Genomic DNA, 27932 nt, shown 5'->3' on the forward strand with positions numbered 1-27932 from the left:
AAATAAAATCTTTAAAAAATAAATAAATAAATAAATAAAATAACGTTATTAACCCAGAGACTCAAGGACTGAGAGAAACACAAAGAAGATAAATTCAAAGAACACAACTATGTACATCAAAGCCAAACTTTTAGCTTAAAAAAGAGATAAAAAGAAAAATTTTAATGTAGGCAGAGAAAAAGGACAAGTAACAACTATGAGTACAACAAAAATGACAGCTGACTTTTTATTAGAAACAACAGAAAACAGAAGACAATAAAATGATGTCTTTACAGTACTAAACAAAACAAAACAAAACAGAATAAAAAACTGGCAGTCCATATCCAGTGAGGGGGGAAAGCAAAATAAAAACACATGTTAAGACAGACAACAGATGAGGGTCACCTGGCTGGCTCAGTCAGAAGAGCATGCAACTCTTGATCTCAGGGTTGTGAGTTTGAGCCCCACATTGAGTGTGGAGCTTACTTAAAAAAAAAAAAGAGGGGTGCCTGGGTGGCTCAGTTGGTTAAGCAACCAACTCTTGATTTCAGCTCGGGTTGTGATCTCACGGTGGTGAGATCTAGTCCAGTCCAGCTCTGTGCTAAGCGGGGAGTCTGCTGAGATTCTTTCTCTTTTCCTCTGCCCCGCCCCCTGCTCATGCTTACTCTCTTTTCTCAAAATAAATGAGTAAAATCTTTAAAAAAACAAAAAACCAGATGAGAGAATTCCTATCACAAGGCTATTTAAAAAAGGTGCTAAGATAGTAGGAAGGGAAAAATGAAGGGGGGAAATCGGAGGGGGAGACGAACCATGAGAGACTATGGACTCTGAGAAACAAACTGAGGGTTCTAGAGGGGAGGGGGGTGAGGGGATGGGTTAGCCTGGTGATGGGTATTAAAGAGGGCACATATTGAATGGAGCATTGGGTGTTATATGCAAACAATGAATCATGGAACACTACATCAAAAACTAATGATGTAATGAATGGTGATTAACATAACATAATAAAATAAAATAAATAAAAAAAATACAGGAGGAAAAGAGTGCTAAAAGAAACTCTTCTGGCTGAAGAGAAATGCTTTCAGATGGATGTCTGAATCTGCAGGAAGAAATGAAAAGCAGCACAAAACATTAAAATATGGGTAAATATTAAAAACTTTAAAAATCAGGGCGCCTGGGTGGCTCAGATGGTTAAGCGTCTGCCTTCGGCTCAGGTCGTGATCCCAGGGTCCTGGGATCAAGTCCCACGTCAGGCTCCCTGCTCGGCGGGAGCCTGCTTCTCCCTCTCCTCCTGGCTTATGCTCTCTCCCGCTAGCTCTGTCACTATCTGTCTCTCTCAAATAAATAAATAAAATCTAAAAAAAAAAAAAAAAAAACCTTTAAAAATCATCTCCATTTTATACATATGTATTTAATTTAAAATTCCATTAATTGCCTAAAGTAAAAAAATAACAAAATTGTGGCATTTTAGTATATACAGAATTAAAATATATGATAGCAAGACTAGCAAGGTTCTGAGAGGTAAATGAAAGAATAGTGTTGAAAAGTTATCACATTGTTCCTAAAATAGATCTATTATTTGAAAGTAGACTATGATGAGTTGAAGATGTATATTATAATCCCTAGAGCATCACTGTTCAATAGAGTACCCACCAGTCACATGTTGCTATTTAAATTTGAGTTTAAATTAACTTAAAATTAAATAAAATCTAAAATTATTTTCCTTATTGACTGCACTGGTCACACTTTGAATGGTTAATCACCACATGTGGCTAGTGCCTGCTATATTGGACAGCACAAATATAGGACATATCCATCACTTCAGAAAGTTCTATTGAACCAAACTACACTAGAAAAAGAGGCGTAACTAGAAAGCCAATGGAAGAGACAAAATGGAATATATTATCTCTGAAAAGAAGATGATAAAAGATGTATATAAAAATATAAAGAGGACAAAGAGCAAAAAAAAATCAAGATGGTCGACATAAACACATCTACATCAATAATTATATTAAACATAAAAGGGTTGAACATTCCAAATCAAAGAAAGAGCTTGTCAGAATGGATAAATAAGCTGTTCATAAGACACAATTAAAATATAAAGGCACAGACTAGATGAAAGTAAAAGAATGAAAAAGAGCATACCATACAAACACTTAGCACAAGAAAGATGGTATGGTTTACATTACTATCAGACAAAATAAACTTGAAGAAAAAAAACTGTTACCAGACAACGGAAGCATTGCGTAATAATAAAAGGGACTGTTCATAAAGAGGACATAACATTATAAATGTGTATATACCTATTAGAGAGGTTTGAGATACACAAAATAAAAATTAATAGCATAAAGGGCAAAAAAATCTACAATTTACAGTCATAATAGAGGTTTTAATACCACTTTATCAGCAGCTGATTGAAGAGGTAGATAAAATCAACAAAAACATAAAGGACTTGAACAATATTGTCAACACTGACCTAACTAATATTTATAGACTACAACACCCAATAGCAGCAGAACACTAATTCTTTTCAAAGTTTACATGAAACACTCACCAAGAGAGCCCTTATGCTGATTGTTAAGTCTCAATAATTTTAATTTCAAAGAACTGAAACTCTACAGAATATGTTCTCTGACCATAATAGTATTAAGTTAGAAATCAATAACTGTAAAATAAAGAAAAACCAAATACTGGAAATGAAGCAAACATACCTCTAAATAACCCCTGAGCAAAAACAAATCTGTGATTTTTAAAAATATCTTGAATGGACTAATAATGAAAACTTAACATATTAATATCTGTGAGGCAGGGCTAAAGCACAATTTAGATGGAAATTTACAGCTTTGGACAACTAAATCAGGAAAAAGGGGGCAAAAACAATAATCTGAACCTCTACCTTAAACAGACAAAGAATAGGAACCAAAGTAAATAAAAGTAAGGAAGTAGTAAAGAGTGGAAATCAGTGAAATAACAAATGGACAACAATAGAGAAAAATCAACAATTAAAAACTATTTTTTTAAAGTTAATATCATTGATAAACCCCTAGAGAAAGAAAAAAACCCACATTTCCAATATTAGGAATAAAAGAGGGAATAGCAATATAGACTCTACAGATATTTAAAGCATAATAAAGGCTACGTTATAAAAAAAAGTCAATAAATTTTAAAACTGAGATGAAATGGACCTATCCCTTTAAAATAAAACAGAACTATAAAGTTCTTAGAAAAAAATAGACTATCTTCACAACCTTGAGGTAGGCAAAGATTTCTAAGACATAATAAAGCACTAACCATAATAAAAGATAAACTGTATATAATCAAAACTTCTGCCAACTAAAAGATACCACTGAGAAAATGGTTAGGCAGGGGAGAGACTGAAAAAAATATTCATAATACATATATATGACAAAGGCCTTGTGTCTAGAGTATATGAAGAACTTTTACAAATCAACAATAAAAAGGCAAAATCCGCTTTTTTAAATAAGGAAAATATTTTAATAGATACAACACAAAAGATATACAAATATCCAATAAGCATAGGAAAATATCTTGAACATCATTACTCATCAGGGACATAAAAATTAAAACCACAATGAGAGGACTTGCACTACTGGAATAGCCGGGCAAGGACCTCTGAAAATCCACTCATCCATAAAAGCAATGGCAACCCTGGCAAAAATTATCAAAATTAAGTTTTTCAGAACTCTAGAAATTAATAAGAGACTTTCAACAATCTGACAAGCATTTTTCCAAGAAAAATGGGTGAACCTTAGTATGAACTATAAGTTTTGTGGTCTTTTAACTTGCCCTGTTCCCATCTCTTTCCCCAGCTCTGTGGTAATCTTGAATACCAACCTCCTACAACCACTGAAGGGGACGGAACAGGGTTACAGCTTCCTAACCGTCCCAGCCCTAGAAAACTACCCCTACTTGACTTCTCTAACAGCTCCCTGAAAAACTCCTTTTTTAGAATTTGACTTCATTTGACCCACTCAGAGCTCCCAGTGTGCAAACAACACTACCCCAGGGTGTGTGTCAAAAAATTAAAAAATAAAAAAAAATCAACAACTGTTTAACATCACAGCTGTGTGAGGCACCAAAACAAGTTGGAGCTAACGAAAGGATGACCAAAACACAAACAAACAAACAACTTAAAAGGAAAAACTGGGAATAAGATGTCCAAAGGAAGGCTTGAAAAACTACAGTGTATGTCTAGGAATCTAGAAGGCCATGCACATGTCTGGGAAAGTTCCGAGAAGGGCCTAATGGCTCACCTCTGGCTGACACTGAAGCTTTGCACAAGCAGTAAGACATACTTAAAAGCTGCCTCTGGAGCTTCACTGGAAATCATGTCCAACATGCACACACAGGCCCTGGTCAAAAACTAGAACAGATTTGTTTGAGGCATTTAAGAAATCTCTGTCCCATTACTGGCAGGCCAGTAAGCTAACTGAGCAGAAACTTCAGTGGCTGCACATGACAAAGAGCACAGATTTCAGAAAAACAGTCTACATACGTCATTAAACAAACAACTGGAGCCAAACTAAATCCTAGGCAAGGAGGGGAAGCTGATGTCCAGAGTAGTCACATTATACTATTTAATAAGTCTACTTTACAAAAAAAAAAAAAAAAAAGGTAAGTAACACAAAGAAACAGGGAAGTACAGCATACACAGAAGAAAAAAACAGTCAATAAAACTATCTCTGAGGAAGCCAGACACTGAACTTAGTAGAAAATACCTTAAATTAGCTTTTATAAATATGTTCAAGAACCCAAACAAACCATGTCTAAAAACTTAAAGTATGACAACAATATCTCACTAGAAAATATCAATAAAGAAAGAAATTATAAAAAAGATTCAAATAGAAATTCTAAAGTTAAAAACTACAATGAGTGAAATGAAAAAAATCACTAAAGGGCCTCAACAACAGACGTGAGTGGGCAGAATAATCAGCAAACTTGAATTTATTAGATTAGATTATCCAGTCTAAGAAACAGAAAGAAAAAAGAATGAAGAAAAATTAACAGGCCCTCAGAAACCTATGGTACACCATCTAGTATATTAACACACACATAGTGGGAGTCCCAGAAAGACAGAGAGGAGGGAAGAAATGATGTTTACAAAAGAACTCCCCCAAATTAATAGAAAACATTGATTTTGATATTGAGAGTAGGCAAATCTACAGAAGCAGAAAACATATTAGTGATTGCCAAAGGCTGGGGGTGGGGTGGGGTGTATACAGTTGTCGGAGGACGAAACAAGGAGTGACTGTTAATGGGTACGAGGTTTCTTTTTGGTATGATGAAAATGTTCTAAAGTTAGATGGGGCATGGTTGCACAACTCCATAAATATATTAAAAACCACTGAGTTGTACACTTTAAAAAGGTAAATTTTTTTAAGAAGATAAATTTTATGGTATACTAATTATATCTCAATAAAGCTGCTATAAAACAAAAACCATGACAAGTTACTATTTCACACATAGTAGAATGAGTAAAATCGAAAAGACTAGAAATTCCAATGTTGGCAAGAATACAGAACATCACTGTTGGTCAAAGGGTAAAATAGCACAACTACCTTGGAGAATTGTTTGACAGTGTCTTATAAAGTTAAACAGCCATCCATCCTATGACACATCAGTTCAACTCCTAGTTATTTATTCAAGAGAAGTGAAAAGTTATGACTACAAGACTTGTACAGGAATATTCATAGCACCTTATTCATAACAGTCTAAAAATGGAAACCCTCCAAATGTCTATCAACAGAACAGGTAAACAAATTGTGGTATATTTATACAATGTAATACTACTCAGCAATTAAAAACAAACTGATAAGTATGGGAACATGGATGAATTTCAAAATCATTATCTTGATAGAAAGAAGCCAAATACACACCAAGAAAAACTATACTATATGATCCTATTTATAGAAAGCTAAAGAACAGGCAAACCTAATCCATCATGATAGAAAAAAAAAGAACACTGGTTTCCAGGCTAGAGCAGAGGGGAAGGGGCACAGAAGAATATTCAGAGGTGATGAAAGTAATCTTGGTGGTTATACAAGTTTATAAAATTGTCAAAACTAATCCAAATGAATACTTAAGATCCGTGCATTTTATTATATGTATATTTTATCCCAATTTAAAAAAGAAAGAATAGTACATGAAAAAATAAATGTTTTACTGAAATATTCAAGGGTGAAGTGATAGGATGTCCGGGATAGGTTTTAAATACTCCAGAAGAAAAAATGGGTATCAGTTAAAAGAAGATTGACATACATTGATAAATGTTCAAGTTGACTGGTAAGTACCTCATGTTTATACTATTTTTTTCTGGTCTTGCATATGTTTGAAATCCCCATAATGAAAAGTTAAAAGTTATTCATTCATAAATAAACGACTATTTCTTACTGTAGTTCTGTGGCACAAGTTCTGGGCTCTTAGGAGTTTTCAACTTGTAGGATACATCTCCAATATTAACTGTATCGCCTAAAAAGAGAATAAGGAAATACACCATTACAAGAGGCAAAACCATGCACTATGCCTTTCCCAACGATGACTGTCCTGCCCTACAGAGAAGGACTTTATAGAAATGCACCCACATCTGCCTGTGTTTGGCCGCACAGACACACCTGTCTGTGTCAACCACTATGCTCTAAAACTTGTAACCAAAGTGTAAGTTATATAATGGAAAAGGGAAGCATTGGTGAAATTCATATTTTAAATGCTACATTAGCAAAAAAAAAAAAAAGTGAAGTACAATAGAATTTTATCAAATTATTTTCTCATTAATGACAATTTTCTCATTAATAGCAATACTAATAAAGTCAACAACAATACAGAAGGATGCATTTTGTTTAAGATCATCCAAAGCATCCATAAGGTGGCATCTTTACCACAAGTTACAACCTTTTTACATCCTTATAGGTTCTTATTTTTACTACATACAACTTCAAGTTCTCTAGCAACATAATCCAAAAATGCAGTATTTCTAGGAAAGCCCCAGCCTATATGCCAAAATTCCTACATGAAACAAGCAAAACAGGCAAAAGTTCCCACTTCTACATGATTCTAATTTTAAGTAACATTAATTTCTGGCTGATCTTCTAAAGTGCAGGACTAACCCAAACACTCTCTGCTTTGCTCTCTCCCACAGCAAAATAGACATACTGATCCCATCTGCACCTGGGACTTCATTTATAAAGGGCTCAACGACACTTAGGAAAAATAGCTGTGTAAAACACAACTTTCAGCATTGCCAGTTGTGAGCTACTTAGGTATCCCGGAGACTAAGGCTTTATATCATCATAATAATAACAAAAGCAGCCAACATTTGTTGAATGATTACGATCTTCTAAGTACTTTATACATTCCCAGAATAACCATGTGAGACAGAGGCTTTACAAGTGAGAAATCTGTAACTCTGTTAAAAAACATTAAAAAAAAGATTTTACAGATAAAGAAATGTATTACAGCTATGTGGCAAGTTGAGAGAAAACATCATGTAAAACACAGGTACACCTTCTAATACAGAAAACAAGTATTTTTAGAGTGTAAGTCAAAGGACTTTTCCTCTGAAGTAGTCTAGACATCAGCTAATACTTACTGAATCCTGGTTATTTGGCAAATATTGTTATAGACACGTTATTTATGTTACTTCATTTAATCTCGACTCTAAGTAACCTGTGGTTCCCACGAGTTATTTCATATAACTGCTCCAGCGGAAACCCCATCTCAAACTAGCTTAGTAAAAAGTCACCCGAGCTTCTGTGACAGCAGTACGTGAGGCAGCTCCCAGGAAGCGTGGGTTACTGGAAGAGACCTCGGCTCGGTAACTAGTCCACAGCATGGCACGAAGGCAATGGAGAAACACAGCAGTCACACAAACAAAAGTCACACCCCGGGAGAGGCTCACTGAGGTACCACCCCTGGCACCACGAGATCCACACCTGGGACACCACGACCAGAGGACAACTTTTTTCCCCATTTCATTTTGATATTTCTCAAACCTGTAGAAAAGTTGGGAAAACATTATTTGAAGTTACAGAAATCATGATTCTTTATCTTTAATCTAGTCTTCAGATGCATCTTCTAGTAAGGACCCTGCACAGGTAAACTGTGGTAAACTCTGCATAATTCCATCGTGACTCAAAGTCCTGGGCCGGGCACCTCGCTGGCCAAGCCTAGGTTACTACACACAGCCCAGCTGCCTGGACTTTCCAGGGTAGAGTCGGGGCCCTGCCTCCTTTCAAGACTTACACCATAGGCGATTCCACCTCTTTCTCCCTCTCCCTCCCTCTCCCAGGTCCCTCTCCTCCTCTGTTTCCTTCCTCCCTCACCATGACTCCAAGTCTTCCTTGCTTGCTCTTCCTCTTCTCCTCAACTTCTCTTTTTCTAGCCTCTTTTCTATTCCACCTACCACCTCTTCTTGATGAGCTCATCCAGTCTTACACCTTCCGGTGCAACTAACATATTCCTGGCTCTCAAATTTGTACCACTAGCCCAGACCACAGAACTCCAAAGATGGATACCAACAGATACTGAGATGCCTAACATATGTTAAGCCTAACATATTCAAAACTGAACCTCTGATCTTTCCACCAAAATGTGCTCTACCCATAGTATTCCCCAGTTCTGCTAATGGCAACTTAATCCCTCCAGGGGCTCAGACCAGAAATCTTGGAGCCCTTCTTAACTTTTCTCTCTCACTTCCTCAGAAAATCCCACAGACTCTGTCTTTTAAGATATATCTAGTATTGTCCACTTCTCACCACATTCTCTACCACCACAATGTTGACCCAAGCCATTGAGAGGTTTATTACTACTTAAACTCATTTTCTCATTTAAACAGTGTTAACTCTCACCTACTGACAGATCTCCGGTCTCAACTCTTGCACCCTGAAGCTTATTCTCAACAGAGTGGCCACAGTGATAGTAATAAAATAGGAGTCAAGTAATGCAAGTTCTCACTCAATCCTCATTGTTGCGATGGCCCCAAAGGCTATTCTGATCTGGCTCCCCCATTTCCTCTCTTACCTCATCTCCTGCTAGTGTCCTCCCAACTTATTCTACTCCAGCCACCTGGTCTCCTCACTTTTCCTTGAACACGTCAGACACATATTCATTTCAGGTTTTTGCACTGGATTTTCCGACTGACTGAAATGCTTTTCCTAAACATATCCGTTTATCAATCAGGGCCCCAGCAAAAACAGACGGTACATTCAAACTGAGTAACTGAGGAGAGTATAATAAAAGAACCATTTGTGAAGGTGGGGCAGAGTTTAAGAAAACCAGCAAGGATAGCGCAGTGTCCCGGGACTAGCAATAACAGAAAGCCATTGCCACCACTAGGCCTGAAGGAGCCTAGTGCAAGCAGAGAGAGTAAGTAGAAAGCTTCCTAAAAGGAACTGTGACCCTTTGTGGAGGAACACAGCAAATCAATGGTAGTCAGACCTGGCAAGGAGTAAGCTGGGGGATAAACATGAAACAAAAATTGACAGAACTAAAAGTAGAACGAGGGGCGCCTGGGTGGCTCAGTTGGTTAAGCGACCGCCTTTGGCTCAGGTCATGATCCTGGAGTCCCTGGATCCAGTCCCGCATCCGGCTCCCTGCTCAGCAGGGAGTCTGCTTCTCCCTCTGACCCTCCTCTCTCTCATATGCGCTCTCTCTCTCTCATTCTCGCTCCCTCAAATAAATAAATAAAATCTTTTTTAAAAGTTCTAAAAAAAGTAGAACGAGATAAATCCATCATCATATTTCGATATTTTAATATATATCTCAGTAACTGATGGAAGAGCGAGAAAAAGAAATAGGATAGGAAAGTTAAGAATCATTTCTCAGCCTTTGGCTAAGATCAACTGGAAAATAGGATAAGGAAGATCTGAAAATACTATTAACCACTCAACATAAATGACCTTTACTGAACACTATATCCAACAAGGACAGAATATTCTTTTTATTTTTATTTATTTATTTATTTTTAAAGATTTTATTTATTTATTTATTTGAGAGAGAGAGAATGAGAGACAGAGAGCACAAGAGGGAAGAGGATCAGAGGGAGAAGCAGACTCCCTGCCGAGCAGGGAGCCTGATGCGGGACTTGATCCCGGGACTCCAGGATCATGACCCGAGCCGAAGGCAGTCGCTTAACCAACTGAGCCACCCAGGCGCCCCAGAATATTCTTTTTAAATGCACATGAAACATTCACTAACTAGATCTTAGGCTGGACCACAAAGCAAATCTTAATAAATTTCAAAGGACTGAAATCATACAAAGTATGTTTTCTGATTAAAACGGAATTAAAAATCAGTAACAAAAAGATAACTGGAAAGTCTTTTGAACATTTGGGAATCAAGCAAAAGGCTTCTGAAGATCCAAAGCAATCACAATGGAAATTAGACTTGTTAAGAAATAGGGTAGTGATCAATTAGTCATGTCTGCTGCAGGCAAAGAGAAAAAAATGACATTTGTCCTTCCTGCCTCAACGGTGATATTCTTGGCCACCTTCTGTTACCATGCTATGCTTTTCCTGAATCATCTAATCCATGCCAATGTCCCAACTCTGACCTCTGTACAACTAAAGTCTTAAGTGTCTCCTTTGGCTAAGATCTCTCTCCTGAGTTCCATACCGATCAGTAAGCTACTGGACATGATACTTAACATATTCCAGAGATAACTTTAACATAAGAAAAATGGAACTCTAGATTTTCTGTTGTGTATTGTCCAACCATCTCCAACCAGCTCTACCTCTTATATTCCTATCTCAGTGACTGATGCTTTATTCCCTGGCCTGAAAGGCCTTCCACATCTTTCTCACATCCCTTTCACTTCAGACAACTACTCCTCAAATATCCTCATCTTCCCATTGAACTTTCCCTAACTTTTCCTTTTGCATGCTCTCCACCTCCACCAAGAATCCCATTCCTGTCTTTCTGCTAGCATAGTATCTGGTTCATGTTTCTCACACTGTATTACAATTATTGACTATTATACCTCTACAATAAATGTCTTTAAATTAGGGTACACACTTTTTTATTCTTATGTTAATCCCCATACATTACATCATTAGTTTTAGATGAAGTGTTCCATGATTCATTGTTTGTGCATAACACCCAGTGCTCCATGCAGAATGTGCCCTCCTCAATACCCATCACCAGGCTAACCCATCCTCCCACCCCCCTCCCCTCTAGAACCCTCAGTTTGTTTTTCAGAGTCCATCGTCTCTCATGGTTCGTCTACCCCTCCGATTTCCCCCGCTTCATTCTTCCCCTCCCACTACCTTCTTCTTCTTCTTTTTTTTTTCTTAACATATATTGCATTATTTGTTTCATAGGGTACACACTTTCTAAGGGTACAGAGCACGGCAATCTTAAGGAGATCAGTTTTTCAGATCCTCACTTCCATGTGTTCTTCCCTAACACTGATCTGACTGAGAACTGGCCCTGCAGGTTCTCCATTCCCACAGGCTCTTTCAGGAGCCCTCCCACTTATTTCTCTATGATGGATGCTGCATTGCTCCAGGGGACTAAACAAATGAGACATATTACATTATGGTTTAGGAGAAGCCTCTTTTAAAGTTTATTCAAATCAACATACACCTGCCTAGGAATAGTTTCTTCATGTCTTATAAATTCCTACTAAAAGCGAAGAGTAGCTTTAGAAATGGCTGGTCTATTTTGGCCTGTGTTGTCCTGTGTCGGATATAGTACAGAGCAGAGTAGGGAAGTGAGAGTTAATACTGTCAAATAATCCAAGGTGGGAGAGCTCTGTGTGCAAAGCAAAGAAAGCTTCAAAAACTGGCTTTTCACATACTTAAAGGTAAGCTGTTTTTTCAGCTTTTCTCAATACTTATCTTGAGAACATACTCTTCATATGAACACACACACACAAAGGCACCTCTGAACATCTAAAGCAGTACATATAATTGATGCTGATCCATTTTAAAGTAATTGAAATAGTTTTCAATACTACTAAAATTTTCACAATACATTGGATAAAAACCACAGAGAAAACTTTTAATGTTTCTTTCAGATCAGATGTTTATCTTTCAAAAATGTAGTTAAAAATTTCTCAAATGTCGTCATGAAATATTCATTCCAATTATAGTCATTCCTCATCTTATAAATGGCTGCTTTCTAACTCTTATTATGAAAATGTTCTATACTAGTTTCTCAATCAGTTAGTTTTCATTTCACTAAATAAAATGTCAAAAATTTGATCATGAGGTCTAAAACTGATGAATTTATTTCTGATTTTTATACATGACTTTAATTGTACTCTAAAGCCCATGAACAAAGTTCACTACACATTTAATAGAACAATACCATGCCTTCTACCATAGTCTTTATATAAATAACTTATTTTAACTGCTATTACATTACTTAGTATAAATTAAAGAACAAAATTGCATGACCATATATTATGAAATAGGTAATTTAAATATGTAACCACTAGATTCCTTTATTCTTGTCTTTATTGTATTTAGTAATTGAGCCTATAAAATGTGGCCAGTAATTCATCTTTCAGTGGCTTTTAAAACATTCCTTAAAATATACATCAACAGTCATTTGAATTGAAAGGAAAAATACTTTTTTCTGCCAGAAAGTCTAATTTAGCTGATTGAATTGATAGTTACAGATTATCCTTTTTAATTATGAAAATTAAAATTTGATAAAAAATGTACTTAAACATATGATAAAAGCATTTTCTCAAAAAAATACTGTATTGGCAAAGGTCTGATGAATGAAAGGTTAATTTTATCAACTCTTTCTGAGTACATTAAACTAAACAAGCAGCCTCTTTGTGAGGAAATAACCATAGCCATCTGATAAATTTTGGTAATGCCTTCTTAGCGAACCTTCCAGAAACGGAGGCAGGAGTGATTCTACTGGCTAGGTTAGCGACTCTACATGCAAGTCAAGTGCTTTCCAATTCTTTGCTTTGAACAAAACTGAAAAGGCTATAATCAAGTTGTCAGTTGATAGATCACTAAAAATAACATTTTTGATAATTAATCAACATATTATTTTTGGCTTGTAAGTAAAAAGTCTATGAAGAATTGAGTGATACTGGTATATCAAAATTGTTTACATTGCAGCAGTAATTAATATTCAATTAGGGACTATTAATTACACTAATTAATATTTAACTGGGGGAAAGCACCACTCATGTTATTAACAGGTATGTTTCCATAAAATTTTAGGTTTTTTAGAAATCTGAAACATATTGATATTCTTGTGAACAACTCTGCTTTAATAACTGTAATGACAGACATGTTTTAACATTAGACATTTTTTGTTGCAGAAAAATATGATAAAGACAAAACATTTCAAGAAAAAAATATTTAGATAAAATCATGAGGAGTAAATGTAATTGAAATTGGAATACAAATTCAAGGAGATAAAAAAATAATGTAAACTTTCTGACAGTTAAATAAGAGCTTTTTATCTATTTTTCAAAACAGAGATAGTGGCTAACAAATTACTAGGATATTCTGATTCCATTTAAAAGATACACTTTTTTTTTTTTTAAAGATTTTATGTATTTATTTGACAGAGAGAGAGAGACAGCAAAAGGGAACACAAGCAAGGGAAGTGGGAGAGGGAGAAGAAGGTCTGCACCGAGCAGGGAGCCCGATGTGGGGCTCGATCCCAGAACCTTGGGATCATGACCTGAGCAGAAGGCAGACGCTTGAAGACTGAACCACCCAGGCGCCCCAAAAGATACACTTTGACTGTTAGCAATTTTTGTTTTAAATGTCAATATTTACAACACACTGGAAACACCATACTCTGCAACTATTTATTCTTACTGGGAAAATTTCTAGGTATACGAAGGGATACATATTTGCAAAATCCTTTTAGGAGATAAGTGAGAAAAATGTTTGAAGATCACTGTTCAGTCTATAAGGCCATAGCATTTTGTGAGCAGGACCTAAGTTTTAATCACGTTTGTACTTATAGTGCCAAAAATAGTATCTTAAACCAAGCAGGTGTTCAATAAATGTTTGAAAAATGAATAGATGAATGATTATAACTTTTAATTAAATACTATTTTCTTAATTGAGTATTGTTTTAAGCCCCAGCTCTCCGATTTTCTGTATTCTTTGAGAACAGCCTACCTTTCAAAATGCTCAGAAATCAAGTCATTTGTAAAAAATTCATTTGAATGAAGTAGTATAATTATTAATCTAAAGGGAAATGAAGATACTTATCATAACACAATAGGTAACATAACTTAGGCAGAAGAAACTAATGTATACCATTCCTCAAATACACTATTTTAGTTAAGTGCAATCATTTTTTAAAAAAGATTTTAGTTAATAAGATAATGGAAATTATTAGAATAACTAAAAGGAATTAACAAGTACAGACTGTTATAGAATATGCTCTTGAGCGCCTGGGTGGCTCAGTTGGTTAAGCGACTGCCTTCAGCTCAGGTCATGATCCTGGAGTCCCTGGATCGAGTCCCGCATCGGGCTCCCTGCTCGGCAGGGAGTCTGCTTCTCCCTCTGACCTTCCCCCCTCTCATGTACTCGCTCTCTCTCATTCTCTCTCTCTCAAATAAATAAATAAAATCTTTAAAAAAAAAAAAAGAATATGCTCTTAACATTTAATTACATTTATTATTACAATTAATGCAAAAAAAAAAAAAACCCACACATAACTCAGATTAACCTAAATTCTGTATAGCACAAACTGTCACATAAATACTACTACCAATAAAATGATATATATTTTTTTCAGGCATGGAAAGTATGGACTTGAAAATTAAAAGCCCTGAAAAGAATCCAAAAGATAAAAGCTCCCAAAGGAAATTAAATTTAAGGCTCATTTAGAGTAATAAGGCTTGCTTTTATCACTTGCAATGATCCTAATTTAAAGGAATTTCCCAAAGGTTTGTAGGAAAATAATTTCTATATTCAAACAATAATTAATAATATCTTTTAAATAACACTTATTCTTCTACTAACTCCTTTGGATATTATGTACTTGATTTTTAGCAGACAGCTGTTTTGTTTTACCTGCTCAATATTCTTTCCCCTTTTGACAATAGAATCCCTCTCTCCAGTGGGGAAACCCATCCCATTTGGTTTGGGTAGGGTACCACTCATTCCACCCTTTACCCCTGCACCAAAACCTCCAGAAGTAAGTATCCTGCACAACCCCTGCCAGAACATTCCACCATCTGGCCACAGTGATTGGTTTAGGCACACGATCCAAGGTTGGCCAATAACTGTTCTCACCTGGATTTTTGCCGGAGCTCACAGGAAAAGATGTTCTCTCTTCTAACAGTGTGAATTATAAGGACGATCAAAATCTGGGGCTGTCAGCAAGGCTATCACTGCTACTACTTGAAGAAATCCTGGCAGATGCTGAAACCAATACGGCAAAAAGCAAATCCAACAAATGGAGAGTGGAAAGTGGGGGAACCATGGGGAAAGGCAGAGAGAACCCTAAAAATATTTGAACATCCTGTATCTAGCCTACAACCATTGGACCTCCCACCTATGCGAACCATGTTTTTCTATGCACATTTTCCTCCGAGGAAAGGAAATCACTCCTGGTTAAGAACCACTGATTTAGTGTCACCATTTTTTTTTTTTTAAGATTTTATTTATTTTTCAACAGAGAGAGAGGGAACACAAGCAGAGGGAGTGGGAGAGGGAGAAGCAGGCTTCCCGCGGAGCAGGGAGCCCTATGTGGGACTTATCCCAAGAGCCTGGGATCATGACCTGAGCTGAAGGCAGACGCTTAACGACTGAGCCACCCAGGCACCCACCATTTTTTTTTAATACAAAAATTAGACCCAAGAGAAAACCAAATATATCAGCAAATTCCAGGTTAGTCTGCATGTTCCTAACACAGGTCTTCCTAACGATTTATTAGGTAACAACTGTTTGGGGATCTTACTGCTAAATTATTTAATATACAAGGGTCACAATGTCCTCAGAGTCACAATAGCCTGCTGCAGGTTCAGGGTAGTTAATAATTTCCCCAAAGTTCAATACCCAGTAAATACAGATCTAAAACCATAGTGCAGTTTTTCCCTTTACACTATATTTCTCAGTTGAGCAAGAGTTCTCTATTTCCCCTCCCCAAAGTCATTAATTCTATTGTAGCCCAAGAATAAAATCTTAAAATCACAAAAAAAATGCATCATGGATGGATGTCTATTGCACTTTTTATATATTTAAAAATAGACGACCTGCAGCTCCTGGCTGGCTCAGTCGGTAGAGCATCCGACTCTTAATCTCGGGGTTGTGAGTTCAAGCCCCACATTGGGTGTAGAGATTACTTAAATAAATAAATAAATACATACATACATACAACCTGAATGTCTAAGAATGGGAAACTGGTAGAATAAATTATATGGATAAATACATGAACTTAATATATACTTAAAAGAATCATGTATAGCAATATTTATCATTTTGTTAATATGTTCACAATAATGGTTAAGTGAGAATAAATTATAAAACATACATGATCCCATTTTTTAGAAAAGAAATACATATTTATACAAATAGATATTATATGTATTTTTACAAAATTTGCTAATGTTAATACCAAAAAGTTGACAATTACGACTTTGCATGGGAGAATTAGGTCTTAAGGGATTTGTATTTCACTTTCCTACAATGAACATAAATTTCCTGCACAAAAAGTATTTTTAAATATTTCTTTAAACAAATGTATTTCATACACAAAGTCATAAAGACAGAACAGTGAATCCTTTTAATAACAATGGTGTTAAATGACAGCACTAAACATGTCATGGTAGATTTATACAGTTATGTTCCCAAGTTTATCATCTGATCTTGCTCTATGGTATATCTAAACCTGTTTAATGTCAGAGTCCTACTGAACCAATTCGTTTGGCTCCATCTGTGAAAACACCAATAATCTTTATTGAAAACTCTAGGATGGCCATCGGGTTTCCTTGCTCAGCGGGGAGCCTGCTTCTCCCTCTCCCTCTGCCTGCTGCTCCCCCTGCTTGTGCTCTCTCTCTCTGACAAATAAATAAATAAAATCTTTTAAAAAAAGAGAACTCTTTGCAGTTGCTAACCTCCTTGTAAATCTCTTTGTTCCTAAAACTAAGAGACAATACTATTTATTGAAGTATAAAGATATAAAGAACTTACAAATTATGGATACTTAAACTATCCAATAGCAAGAGATAAAAAGCAGTGGGTTTGGGGATTTTTTTTTTTTTTTAACATAAACGACCCTCTCCTCCTTCTGCTTACAAGGCTTTATGAAGCTCCTATCTTGAAAGCCAACAAGGCAATCCCAGCCTCTCCTGCTCCTTCTCTGTATGAATTTTAGCGTTATAAGCCACTGAGTGCTTATTATTAGGTACAAAATGTTGACAGGCACCAAAAGGAATATAAAGACAAATATAATAAGACATACATACAATCCAGGAGAGATAAGAACAGTATATGATGTCAATCTACTGCTTATGTACCTTGTTGCTCTGTTTCCAAACTACTAGCAAGCAAGGTCAGTTACATGCAGAGAGATGAGTTACTGGTCACGTGTGTATGCAGCTGGGAGAATCTTTCCAACCTAAACTGTAACTCACCGCAGCATAGTGCTATTTGTGGTTTTATTTTATCTGTGTATGACCTCTGGTTCAAACTGAGACACTCCAAACTTGATGGCCAACATTACGTCCCAGGGTAGCCAAGAGCTTGCCTCCTGTTTACTTAGCTCTCAATTGTTCTTTTCTTTTTTTTTAAAGATTTTATTTATTTATTTATTTATTTGAAAGAGAGAGACACAGCAAGAGAGGGAACATGAGCAGGGGGAGTGGGAGAGGGAGAAGCAGGCTTCCCACTGAGCAGGGAGTCCAATGTGGGGCTCAATCCCAGGACCCTGGGACCATGACCCGAGCCAAAGGCAGACGCCTAACAACTGAGCCACCCAGGTGCCCCTAGCTCTCAATTGTTCTTAATAGAATTCATATCTCTGGTGAGGTTCCAACTACATTCATCCACCATCCTCCTACCTTCAACCTTGCAGCAGCAAGGCAAGTAGGTTTAGCACAATTTATTCCTTGTGATATGATCCTGCTAGGGTCAGTGACTGAGTCTAAGAAGTTAATATGTTGTCTGTAATGTGTTCATGAGTCTCACATTTGAAGCAAACCCTGTACTTTGATTTGCAGGACATAATTTTGAGGACATTTTTAATGTTTTTATAATCAACATGTATTATTCTTGTACAAAGAACAATTTTTTTAAGTTCATATCAATTAACTTTTTTCCATATGCCTACCCAGCTAGTTCTGACAGTTCTAGACCTAAAATAACTGGTTTCAATTTCACCTAAAGCCAAGGAAACAGAAAAACCTTCGTATAGCTGAAAATACATATTCTAAGAATTATAAAGAAGTTAACTTTTATTGAACATTAATATGTGGCAGGAATTACATGAAATAAGTAAATCCTCAGAACAATCCTGTCAAGTGTACTCTCCTTATCCTCATTTTACAGTTAAGAAAACTGGGATACAACACCTGCCGTGTGATGAACACTGGGTGTTATATGCAACTAATGAATCATTGAACACTACATCAAAAACTAATGATGTACTATATGTTGGCTAACTGAACATAAAAAAAAAAAAAAAAGACACCTGGGACACAAAATTAAGTAACCCACCCTCAAGTCTCCATATCCAGACAATGCAAAAATGGACTCCAACCCATTTTTTTAACGCCAACCTGTTTGTTTCACTCCAAAGCCCAAGTTAAAGATTATGCTGCACTTCTACCCTTGTCCTCTCTGCTTTCTAGGACAAAGAAGCAACAAACAAACAAAAACCTCTAACAGGTAAACAAACACCATAGAAGTCACAATAACCGATAAAGGGGCAAAATTTGAAATCACAACTCTACACAGGAGAAAGAAAAAAAACATTTGTTGAATGAATGAATGAATGAATGGATGGATGGATGGAAGGTATGGGACCTAAACTTCCTGGCAAGGAAAATTATTGGGGCAGAGTTGCAAGAGGAACAATGAAACCTGCAACTTCATAGTAAAAACCTCCATTATTCTAAGCAACAGTGACACTGACAACATCTTGCTTAGAATCACTTTGCCATTCAAGAGCAGCAACAACATACATCCCTCCCCTTAACCAGCACAAATGCTCTAATTCCAACATACAACAACAACAACAATAAAAGATTCCTAAAACCAGCTCTGGTAGATCCAAACAAACAAGCAAAACAGAAACAAAGCAAAGCAAAACAAACAAACAAAAAACCAAAAACTGAGCTTAGGAATCAGAGCACGTGATTCTAAAGCAGTCACTAGTTAGCTATGTGATCTCCTTAAGTCACTTTTCCCTTCTGGGTCTCAATTATTCAATTGTACAGTCGTGAGTTTTAAACTTAAGTCGTGATTTTCAGCTCTAATAAGATGTGAGCACTGTGAGAAAGGAAAACCCCTGGAAAAGTTAGAAAGGCTTGTGTATACGTTTAAAACACTGTGACAATGGGATCCTTGGCGAGAATGCACTCTTCTAAGCCGCCACTAGCCCTGGCTGGAACAAAACACAACCCGGCTTCCAGGCCCTTGAGACTCGGAAGGCAAGGTCAAGTCCAGGTTTCAACAATTCCTGAGGGCTGCTGCGTGAACCCCAGCGAGTACTGTAATCCAAATCAGCATCGTGGGGGTAAAAGCAACAGTGAGGGAAGGGGAATGCACTATTCCGGGTCATCAGAAACCTTAGCGCCGCTCCCTCGGGACTACAGACTGAGGCCCAGAGAGGGCAAGCGCCTGGCCCCGCGTTACACAGCAGTGAGCCGCGAGACCGGGACGTGAACCTCTCTGTCTGGGCTTCCCGCGCAGCGCTCCTTCCCAAGCGGCGCAGCAGGGAGTGGGGCGCAGTGGGGTGCAGAGGAGCGCAGTCCCCCCTCCCCCCGCACAGACAGCAAGGGCGTCCCGGGGTTACCTGTGTCGGCCCCCGCCCCGGCATGCAGCAGTCTGACCTCCGACCACCTCCCGTCGCCGCCGGGCCTGCCCCGCACCACCTGTCGCAGGAGCAGCCGCACGCGCCGCGCCGCCGGGCCGCCGTGGCCGCCTGGCGCCCCGAGGAGCAGAAGCCGGGACTGCATGGCACCGGGGAGGGGGGCTGTCGCCGGGGAGCGGGTCCCGCGCGAGCCGCGTCCGGGACAGGGAGCGTGAGGCGGCGCGGCGAGAGGGACAGGAAGCGGCACCGCGCCGAGTCCGCCGGAAACTCCTTCCCCCGGCGCGGCCGGCTCCGCGCTGCCGGGCCGGCTGGGCCCAGGCGGGCGGAGGGATCCCGCGGAGCGCGAGCCGCGGGATCCCGCACCGGCCGCCGGGGGTCGACCGCCGAGCGGGCCGGCGGAGTGCTGAGCCCGGCCCGCCGCCCGGGTGCTCGTGCGGCGCAGCGGCGGGGCCTGGGCTGCATGGCTGGCCTCGCCCGCACCTGCGTCGGTTCGCCTGGATTCACCAGGCCGGCCTCCAGTCGGTACCGGGTGGTCCCGTAAACTCTGAGTTCAGGAAATGCCTCAGGGTTTTAGGATGCAACTCTTCAGATGCAAGTCTTCGTTTCGTGGTTAATGGCCCAGTCTTACTATACTGCGCTTTCCCTGTACGTTGCTTCAGATCCTTTTCAGAAATTGCGTACGTATTCTCGAGATTGCGGGAACTTTCACCTATTTCTTTTTTTTTTTTTTTAAGATTTTATTTATTTATTCATGAGAGATAGAGAGGGGGGGGGCAGAGGGAGAAGCAGGCTCCCCGCGGAGCAGGGAGCCCGATGCGGGACTCGATCCCAGGACCCTGGGATCATGACCTGAGCCGAAGGCAGACGCTTAACCGACTGAGCCACCCAGGCGTCCCTCACCTATTTCGATTCATTGTAACCATACCTGTGTTTCCATACAGTATTTGAAAGCCTTATCCTTTATCTTTTTTTTTTTTTTCTGTATGTGTATTACCATGTCTTATATTCTAAATGCAAAAGTCACATCTTAGTGATATACACAAATGGCCAAAATATCAGAAAGGACCCAAATCAAGCACTTGTTCATTCTGCAGTGGAAGAGTTATATAAATATAACTTATGTCTTTAGTAAGAGGAAAAAAGTAGGACACTGGCCAAAGGTGGAAGAGCACACATAAAGCAAACTAAGCATCTCCAAAATGTCAGGAGTGAGTTGACCAAGGCAAAGTGTTTAAATCAATACAAAGCAAACAGCAAACAAAAAGAATGCAGAAGGCTTCACTTGCAGCTAGAGGCCTTGGTAATTCTGGAGCTGTCACTCTCTTTAATGGTGCACCTACTATGTCATAACCCTGTGACAGGTGCTGAGAGGTGATAGGAGGCTGTGAAAGAAAAGCTGAGCTGGATAAGGCTTTGTGCATCTTGCTGAGGACCTAAGGGGTGAAGGCTGAAACGGGCTTTTAACCTAGTTAGGACACAGTGAAAATAAAGGTAAATGTTTGCATAGTGTATTACATCGTTTCACGTGTATGTTCTCATATCATCTTCACTAGAGCCCTATGTGACTGCTAGGGGGAAATGACAGAAATGCAAGATGTAACAGTGTATGAAATGTTTGTCCCACTTTGTGTTCATACTATGTGCCAGGCCTTGTGCTAAACACTTCAGTGCAATACTTCATTTCACACTTTGATTGAGGTGCTATTATTATCCTCTATTTTACAGGTGAAGACACTGAGGCTGGAAAAGTGAAGTCTTGATCAGGACATCTCTATGTAATCTTGCTGGAATCCGGCATACACTTGAGACAGTAGAAGAACAATGTGAGGAAACTGAGCAAAATGACTGATGTAAGCACTAAGAGCTCTTGGAGTTGAGACAATGGGGAAATCAATACAGGTTACAGCATTCAAGCATTCAGCAACATTTTTCAAGCAACTGTTGGATAAACAGTACCCTACTAGGTACTGTTTAGCAATGGGCCCACATCCAGTACAGAAAACAAACCTACAAATGAAGAATTGCAATACAATGAGATCCATGTTTAGGATATTTAGACTCAAGATACTCTGGGGTGATGTGCTTCACCAGGGAGTGGTCAGAGGTTTCACAGAGAGTTTAAAATGGGTCTTGAAGGATATTTGAGAGTTTTTCAAGGGGAGAAAAGGGTAAGTCATATCTGGCAGAGGGAAGAGCATGTACAAAGGTACGGAAAGCTGGACATAACATGACAAGACTGAGAATCAGAGAGTGATTCACTGTGTCTGGAGGTCAAGTACATAAAATTTGTAGAGATAAGACTGGAAAGAGAAATTGGGGCCGTGTTGTATATGAGGTGAAAGAGTTTACATATTATCCTCCAGGGAATGGGAAAATGAAGATATTTTAGAGTGACAAATCTGCAGTGTGAAGGAAAAATTTGAGCCAGAGAAAAGGTAACACCTGAGCTTTACTTTGAATGCCACTTTAGATTTGGATAAACAAAGAAGTGGATATTAGAGCATAAGCAGAGGCTTAGAGTCCTGACAAGCAAGTCCTGACAGGGACGATGAGACCAGCCAGGTGAGAAAGGCGTAATCTTAGAGAACAGGGGCGGGAAGAAAAGATTATACAATGAAGAATCTTGAATGGCTGTTTGAAGTTGGAAATTTGGACTTCATCGTATAGGCAGATTGCATAGCCACTGGATGTTTTGATCATGTTTTCGATGTGACATGAATTGTGAATTGAGTAAGGAACAAAGGAAGCATCAAATTCTAGCTATGTGGCAGTAAAAATAGTCTCTGCTTACAGTAATGAACCCCTGTTGGTGGCAATGAGTCTGAATCGGAAAAAGTAGACCTCAGCAATGTTTGAAAGATAAACCAGAGGTCTTCAGTTTTAAAAGATGCCTATCACAACCTCTGTGTAATTTCTCTCAAGTTCTCACTGAAATAACTAGTCATATACTTTTAAAAAACCATACTACCAAAAACTGGTATTGATTGTTAATCTTTTTTCCAGAGTCCAGAAGGAATATTTTTCCTACCATATTAATGTAACTGGATGGGAAATTAGACTAATAATCCATCCCTGTTATGCCCTGTTTTAAAAAGGTAGGTGCTTCATCCCTCTTTACTGTTCGCCCTCCTAAGAAATCATAGGTCCACACCAGTGGTTCCCAGATTTCAGTGTGCATCCCGATCATCTAGAGAATTGTTAAAATGTAGATTCTCAGGCTTCACTCCCCACCCCCACCCTGAGATTCTGACTCAGTAGGTCTGAAAAGCCCAAGAATATGCATTTTTAGCAATGATCTATAGGAGATCACCTGCATGCCACACATTTTAGTCACAAAACTAGATAACAGTTCTCTCCATTGTTCTGTTTTGCTGCTAAAGCTGTCTTCTAAAACAATTTGTAAGTACTCTCCCCTTATCTACAAACAATTAAAATAAAATAAAATAATAAAATAAAATAAAAACTGAACAAGGGATTGGAGAAAAGAGGAAAGAAGAGAAAAGATGATGGCCCCTTTATATCATGACATGTTTTTAGACAAGGACATGGCAGGAATAGCAGCCCTGAGAATACTTTGAACTAGGCTTTCTTGAAATCCCATCTATTCAGAGTATGGGAAGGAACCCAAAGGAACCACAAGAGCCAAAGCCTGCTAGATCTTAAGATCTGTGAAGGGAATTTGACCAGCACACAAGTGGACAGACAAGAGGGCCAAAGACAATTCGACCAGTCTGTCTGCTGGCAAAGACCAGGTAAGGATCAATGGAATATTCTATATCCAAAAATAAGTAAAAAGGAGAAAAAATGGAATCCATTTTAAAAATACTGTGAGACAAAGAAAATAAAAATAGCGTGTCAATTCAAAAGATAGGTAAATCACTGAAAATTTATTACAGTGATGAGGGGGTAAAATGCTGCTTGTCATGGTTAAGGATATAAGAATACATAGCCTTTATGAAATAAGAGTGAGCAAGAACATGAGAAGTTGAGAGAGATGAGTAAGGTAAGAAATATACACTGGAGGAACACCACTACCCACACAAAATACTCAATAACACTGGATAAAATATTTTAAAACAGCACTTAAAATGAATTAGTAAGCTTATAAGAAAGTAGGAAAAATTCCCTAAATTCAGGAATAAAGCTGGAGGAAGAGTCTGGGAGGTTGAGGAATCACGAAAGGTTGTGGATGCCCTGAAAACATCTACTCTCCCAGGTGCCTATAGCTGTAGGTGACACACAGGACAAAGAGTAGATTGAAGACCCCAGCATAAAGCCAGGGTGGGAAAAGGGCTACACAATTAGCTAAATGGTAGACTAGGAGAAGAAATTGCTGAGGTAGACAATAAGGCATCACACCTATCTGCTTGATTCTAGGTAGAACTTTTTTTTCTTTAATAACTTGTGGCTTCTATCTGAAACTCAGGTGGGTTTGATGCCTGAATATAGAGTATTTGCTTGTTATAAAGAAAATATCGCCAATAATTTTAATTTAGGTTGACTCAGTAAATATATAGGATATTTGCACAGCACCGTTAAGTTTTTTTTTTTTTTTTTTTTTTAAAGATTTTATTTATTTATTTGACAGAGAGAGACACAATGAGAGAGGGAACACAAGCAGGGGGAGTGGGAGAGGGAGAAGCAGGCTTCCCGCCGAGCAGGGAGCCCGATGTGGGGCTCGATCCCAGGACCCTGGGATCATGACCTGAGCCGAAGGCAGACGCTTAACGACTGAGCCACCCAGGTGCCCCTAACAAGTTTTATTTGATTAAAATACAGAAAAAATAGCAAGCTTAAATTGGAGAGTGCACATTATCTGCAAGAACAAATAGAACATTAGAAATGAGTTATGTTAAAGGCCATAAAGTAAGTTTCAACAAAAATCAAAGAACAGAGAACACAATTTTGGATCTTAATGCAATTAAGCAAGAAATCAATTTTATGACATTTTTTAAAAATAGATATGCTTCTGTATACTAATGGATCAAAGAAGAAAATAAAATTAGAAAACACTTGGAACTGAACATTAATGAAAATGTCTCCAATTAAATCCTGTGATGTGGATCTAAAGCTTTACTGTGCTTAGAGGCTAAAATTAATGGACTAATCTTTCAACTTAAGTATAAAAAAGAAAAACACATTAAATCCAAAGGAAGTTGAAAGAAAGAATACTAAAGACAAAAATTAAAGACTTGAAAAACAAAGATAAGAGAATCAACAAAAAAAAAAATTAGCTATGTGTAAAGACCAATTTTTGTAGCAGAAATAAAATGAACTCAAGAGAGGGGTTGGAAAATAAAGTTGCATTAGTCTCCCAGAAAAAGGAACAGAAATATTGAGAAAAGGAAAAGAAAACGTTTAAAAATTAAAGGATCCGTCCAGGAGTTCTAATGAATGAGTTCCAGAGTTCAAGAGTTCCTGAAGTAGAGAACACAATGAACAGGGAAGGAAATCATCAATATTGAAGAAAATTCCCCAGAAATGAAGGAAGCAAGTTTTCAGATTAAAAAGGCTTAGCCAAAGGAAGCTGTTTGTGAAATTTCAGTAAAGTGACAACAAAGAAAGACATTTGCTAGCTTTCAGGGAGAAAATCAAGCTTTACATCAAGAATTAAGAATCAGAATAGCATTGGACTTCCAAAGTCATAGCCAAAGGGAAAAGAGAGAGAAAGTATACCCCCAGGTGCCTGTTTACAAAACATAATAAAGATGCAAATAAGAAAACTTTTTTATTTTACTTTTGCACTGAGTTACAATATTTAAGTTTGTTGAATGTATAAATGGCGTATTTTTTATTTATGGGTACATTAGGGCAAGAAGTATATTCTCTATACATTATACTTGCCCCTGGGAGAAGTTTGTCTGCTATAACAATAGTGGACGCCAGAAGACAATGAAGCAATGCCTTCAAAATTCTGAAAGAAAATTATTTTCAAGAATTACATACCCAGCCAAACTATCAATTAAGAGTGAAGGTAAAAGAAACATTTTCAGACATGTAAAAATCTCAAAAACAATATATTTTGATGCACCTTTCCTCAGGAAGAGAGAGAGGAAGCCAAGAAAGAGGAAGACATTTGGTGTAGGGAGATAAAGATGTGACACAGGAGAAAGGAAAAGGAAATCCCTAATTGATGACACAGAGCCAAAGGAGACAGCTGTGCAGCAGGCCAAAAGGCTACCAGTCTCCATAGGATCTGATCAGAGGGTTCAAAGAGACTTCAAGAAAATCAAAGTCACTAGATATTGCCAAAAAAATGGAAAACAACACTAGTTAATGAGTTAATAATGAGCCCATGAGAAACTAAACAAACAAAAGATAACTATTAATTTCAAGGAAAACAGAATGTACAAGAAAAGGTAAAGTACAGTGTAGTATGCGGCTCGACTGTAACTGGCATTTATGTAGTCATAATCACATAAACATTGAATATTAAGCTAGCCAAATTATGATATAACTGAATTAGTAAGATAGGAGGATAGTAACTAGTGAGGACAGAGCTAAATTCCCCTCTTTCAAAGTCGAAAATCAATAGATAATGCCTACAACTGAAAACTCAAGAAAACACCTAAAATTGAAAACTCACAAAGTAGTGATATAAGCATGTTGTTAGAGATATTAAGAATTCAGATAATAAGAATCAGCTAAAGATTTGAAAACAGTTGTGGGAAATGGATTGATGGGGTGGGGGTCAGGGGATTGCTGTTTGCTCACAATAATCTTAAAAAGCTAGATTTGGGGAAATAAAGGGATTGTACTAGTATTTACTCTCACCGGTTTGTATGAAGGTCTCTGCTTCCCTGATCCCTTCCCTACACAATTAAAAGAAGAAAGAAAGGAAAGAGGGAGGGAGGGAGGGAGGGAGGAAAGGAAAAGAAAGAAAATCATTGTCTATTTGGTACCCCCAAACTGACATTGTTATTTTAATTTTTATGCCTTTGATCACCAGTGAGGATCAACACTTATTCATACGTTTAAAAGTTATTTGCACTTTTGTTACTAATCAGTCTAATACTTCATGTATTTTTTGAAATATTGTTCTGATTTTTTAAAATATTGTTCTGATTTTAAGAGCTCTCTCCATATCAAGAATATTAATGCTCTTGGGGCGCCTGGGTGGCTCAGTCGTTGAGCGTCTGCCTTTGGTTCAGGTCATGATCCCAGGGTCCTGGGATTGAGCCCTGCATTGGGCTCCCTGCTCAGTGGGGAGCCTGCTTCTCCCTCTCCCACCCCCCCACCACTTGTGTTCCCTCTTTCTCTCTCTCTCTCTGTGTCAAATGAATAAATAAAATCTTAAAAAAAAAAAAAGACTATTAACACTTTTTCAGTAGGTTGTCAATACACTTACATAGTTATTTCCCCCCAGTGCACTTATCTAGCTCAATCCTCAAGTCCTTGTGAACGAGTAAGTTGAACTAAGGAATAAACATGAAGTAGTAAAACTATAGGCTTTGGAACCAGGCAAATCTGGGCTCTAATCACACTTCATTTCTAGTTGTGTGACGTGGGGCAAATTACTTAGCCTGTCTGAACCTCAATATCCTCATCTGTAAAATATAAATAATACTTAACAGAGTATTGTGAGGATTCAACAATAAATGGAAAGTGTCAACAAGTCACACAGTAGGTATTCAGGAAATAACGATTTGAGTAAACAAGCTTTGGACATTAGGCAACTTGATAATTTAAAGGATTTTAAGTGGATGTTAAATGTAAATTCAGTGTGGGGGGTGTCTAGAAGTCTTGATTACTATGATAAGTAGCTTTTGTTATATTTAAAAAATGTATCTATATAAAAGAGTACAACAGTCTTCTATCCCTTCTCCTCCAAAAGAGCAATTTCCTGGTTTCTTTCTCTGCTAGATAGTCTCTTATATATATGCCTGCCAGAACTGCCCTTCCACTTTTTCTAATGGGAGTAACCATTTTTCCTTTGGGCACCTGCATCTCCCAGACCTGGTCCCACT

The 27932-nt window shown here is 38.0% G+C and overlaps 1 protein-coding gene and 1 long non-coding RNA gene across 11 annotated transcripts in view; one reads left to right on the plus strand and one right to left on the minus strand.

The window, feature by feature from the left end:
• Positions 1-20214, minus strand: part of VWA8 (von Willebrand factor A domain containing 8) — a 344595-nt gene extending 324381 nt beyond the window's left edge. For 7 of the 10 annotated variants that reach the window (XR_010409990.1, XM_064586049.1, XM_045869514.3 and 4 more), the window contains exons 1-2: positions 19948-20214; positions 6391-6468 (exon numbers count right to left, since the gene is read on the minus strand). Coding sequence is in view for 9 of the 10 variants with exons in the window: in XM_064586049.1 (XP_064442119.1) it covers positions 6391-6468; positions 19948-20110 (241 nt within the window). In the remaining variant the exon portion in view is untranslated. The remainder of the gene's footprint in view (positions 1-6390; positions 6469-19947) is intronic. The other 3 variants (XM_045869513.3, XM_045869512.3, XM_064586051.1) reach the window with 2 other exon arrangements.
• Positions 20215-20286: 72 nt separating this feature from the next.
• LOC123839768 (uncharacterized) lies at positions 20287-26825 on the plus strand. The gene is made up of 2 exons (XR_006789736.3): positions 20287-20642; positions 21691-26825. It is a non-coding gene; the product is annotated as an uncharacterized LOC123839768 (long non-coding RNA).
• Positions 26826-27932: the final 1107 nt, after the last annotated feature.

The sequence above is a fragment of the Mirounga angustirostris genome, unplaced genomic scaffold, assembly GCF_029215605.1.
Source record: "Mirounga angustirostris isolate CCGP_5_RB_7025 unplaced genomic scaffold, mMirAng1.0.hap1 SCAF_3, whole genome shotgun sequence".
Lineage (NCBI taxonomy): Eukaryota > Metazoa > Chordata > Mammalia > Carnivora > Phocidae > Mirounga > Mirounga angustirostris.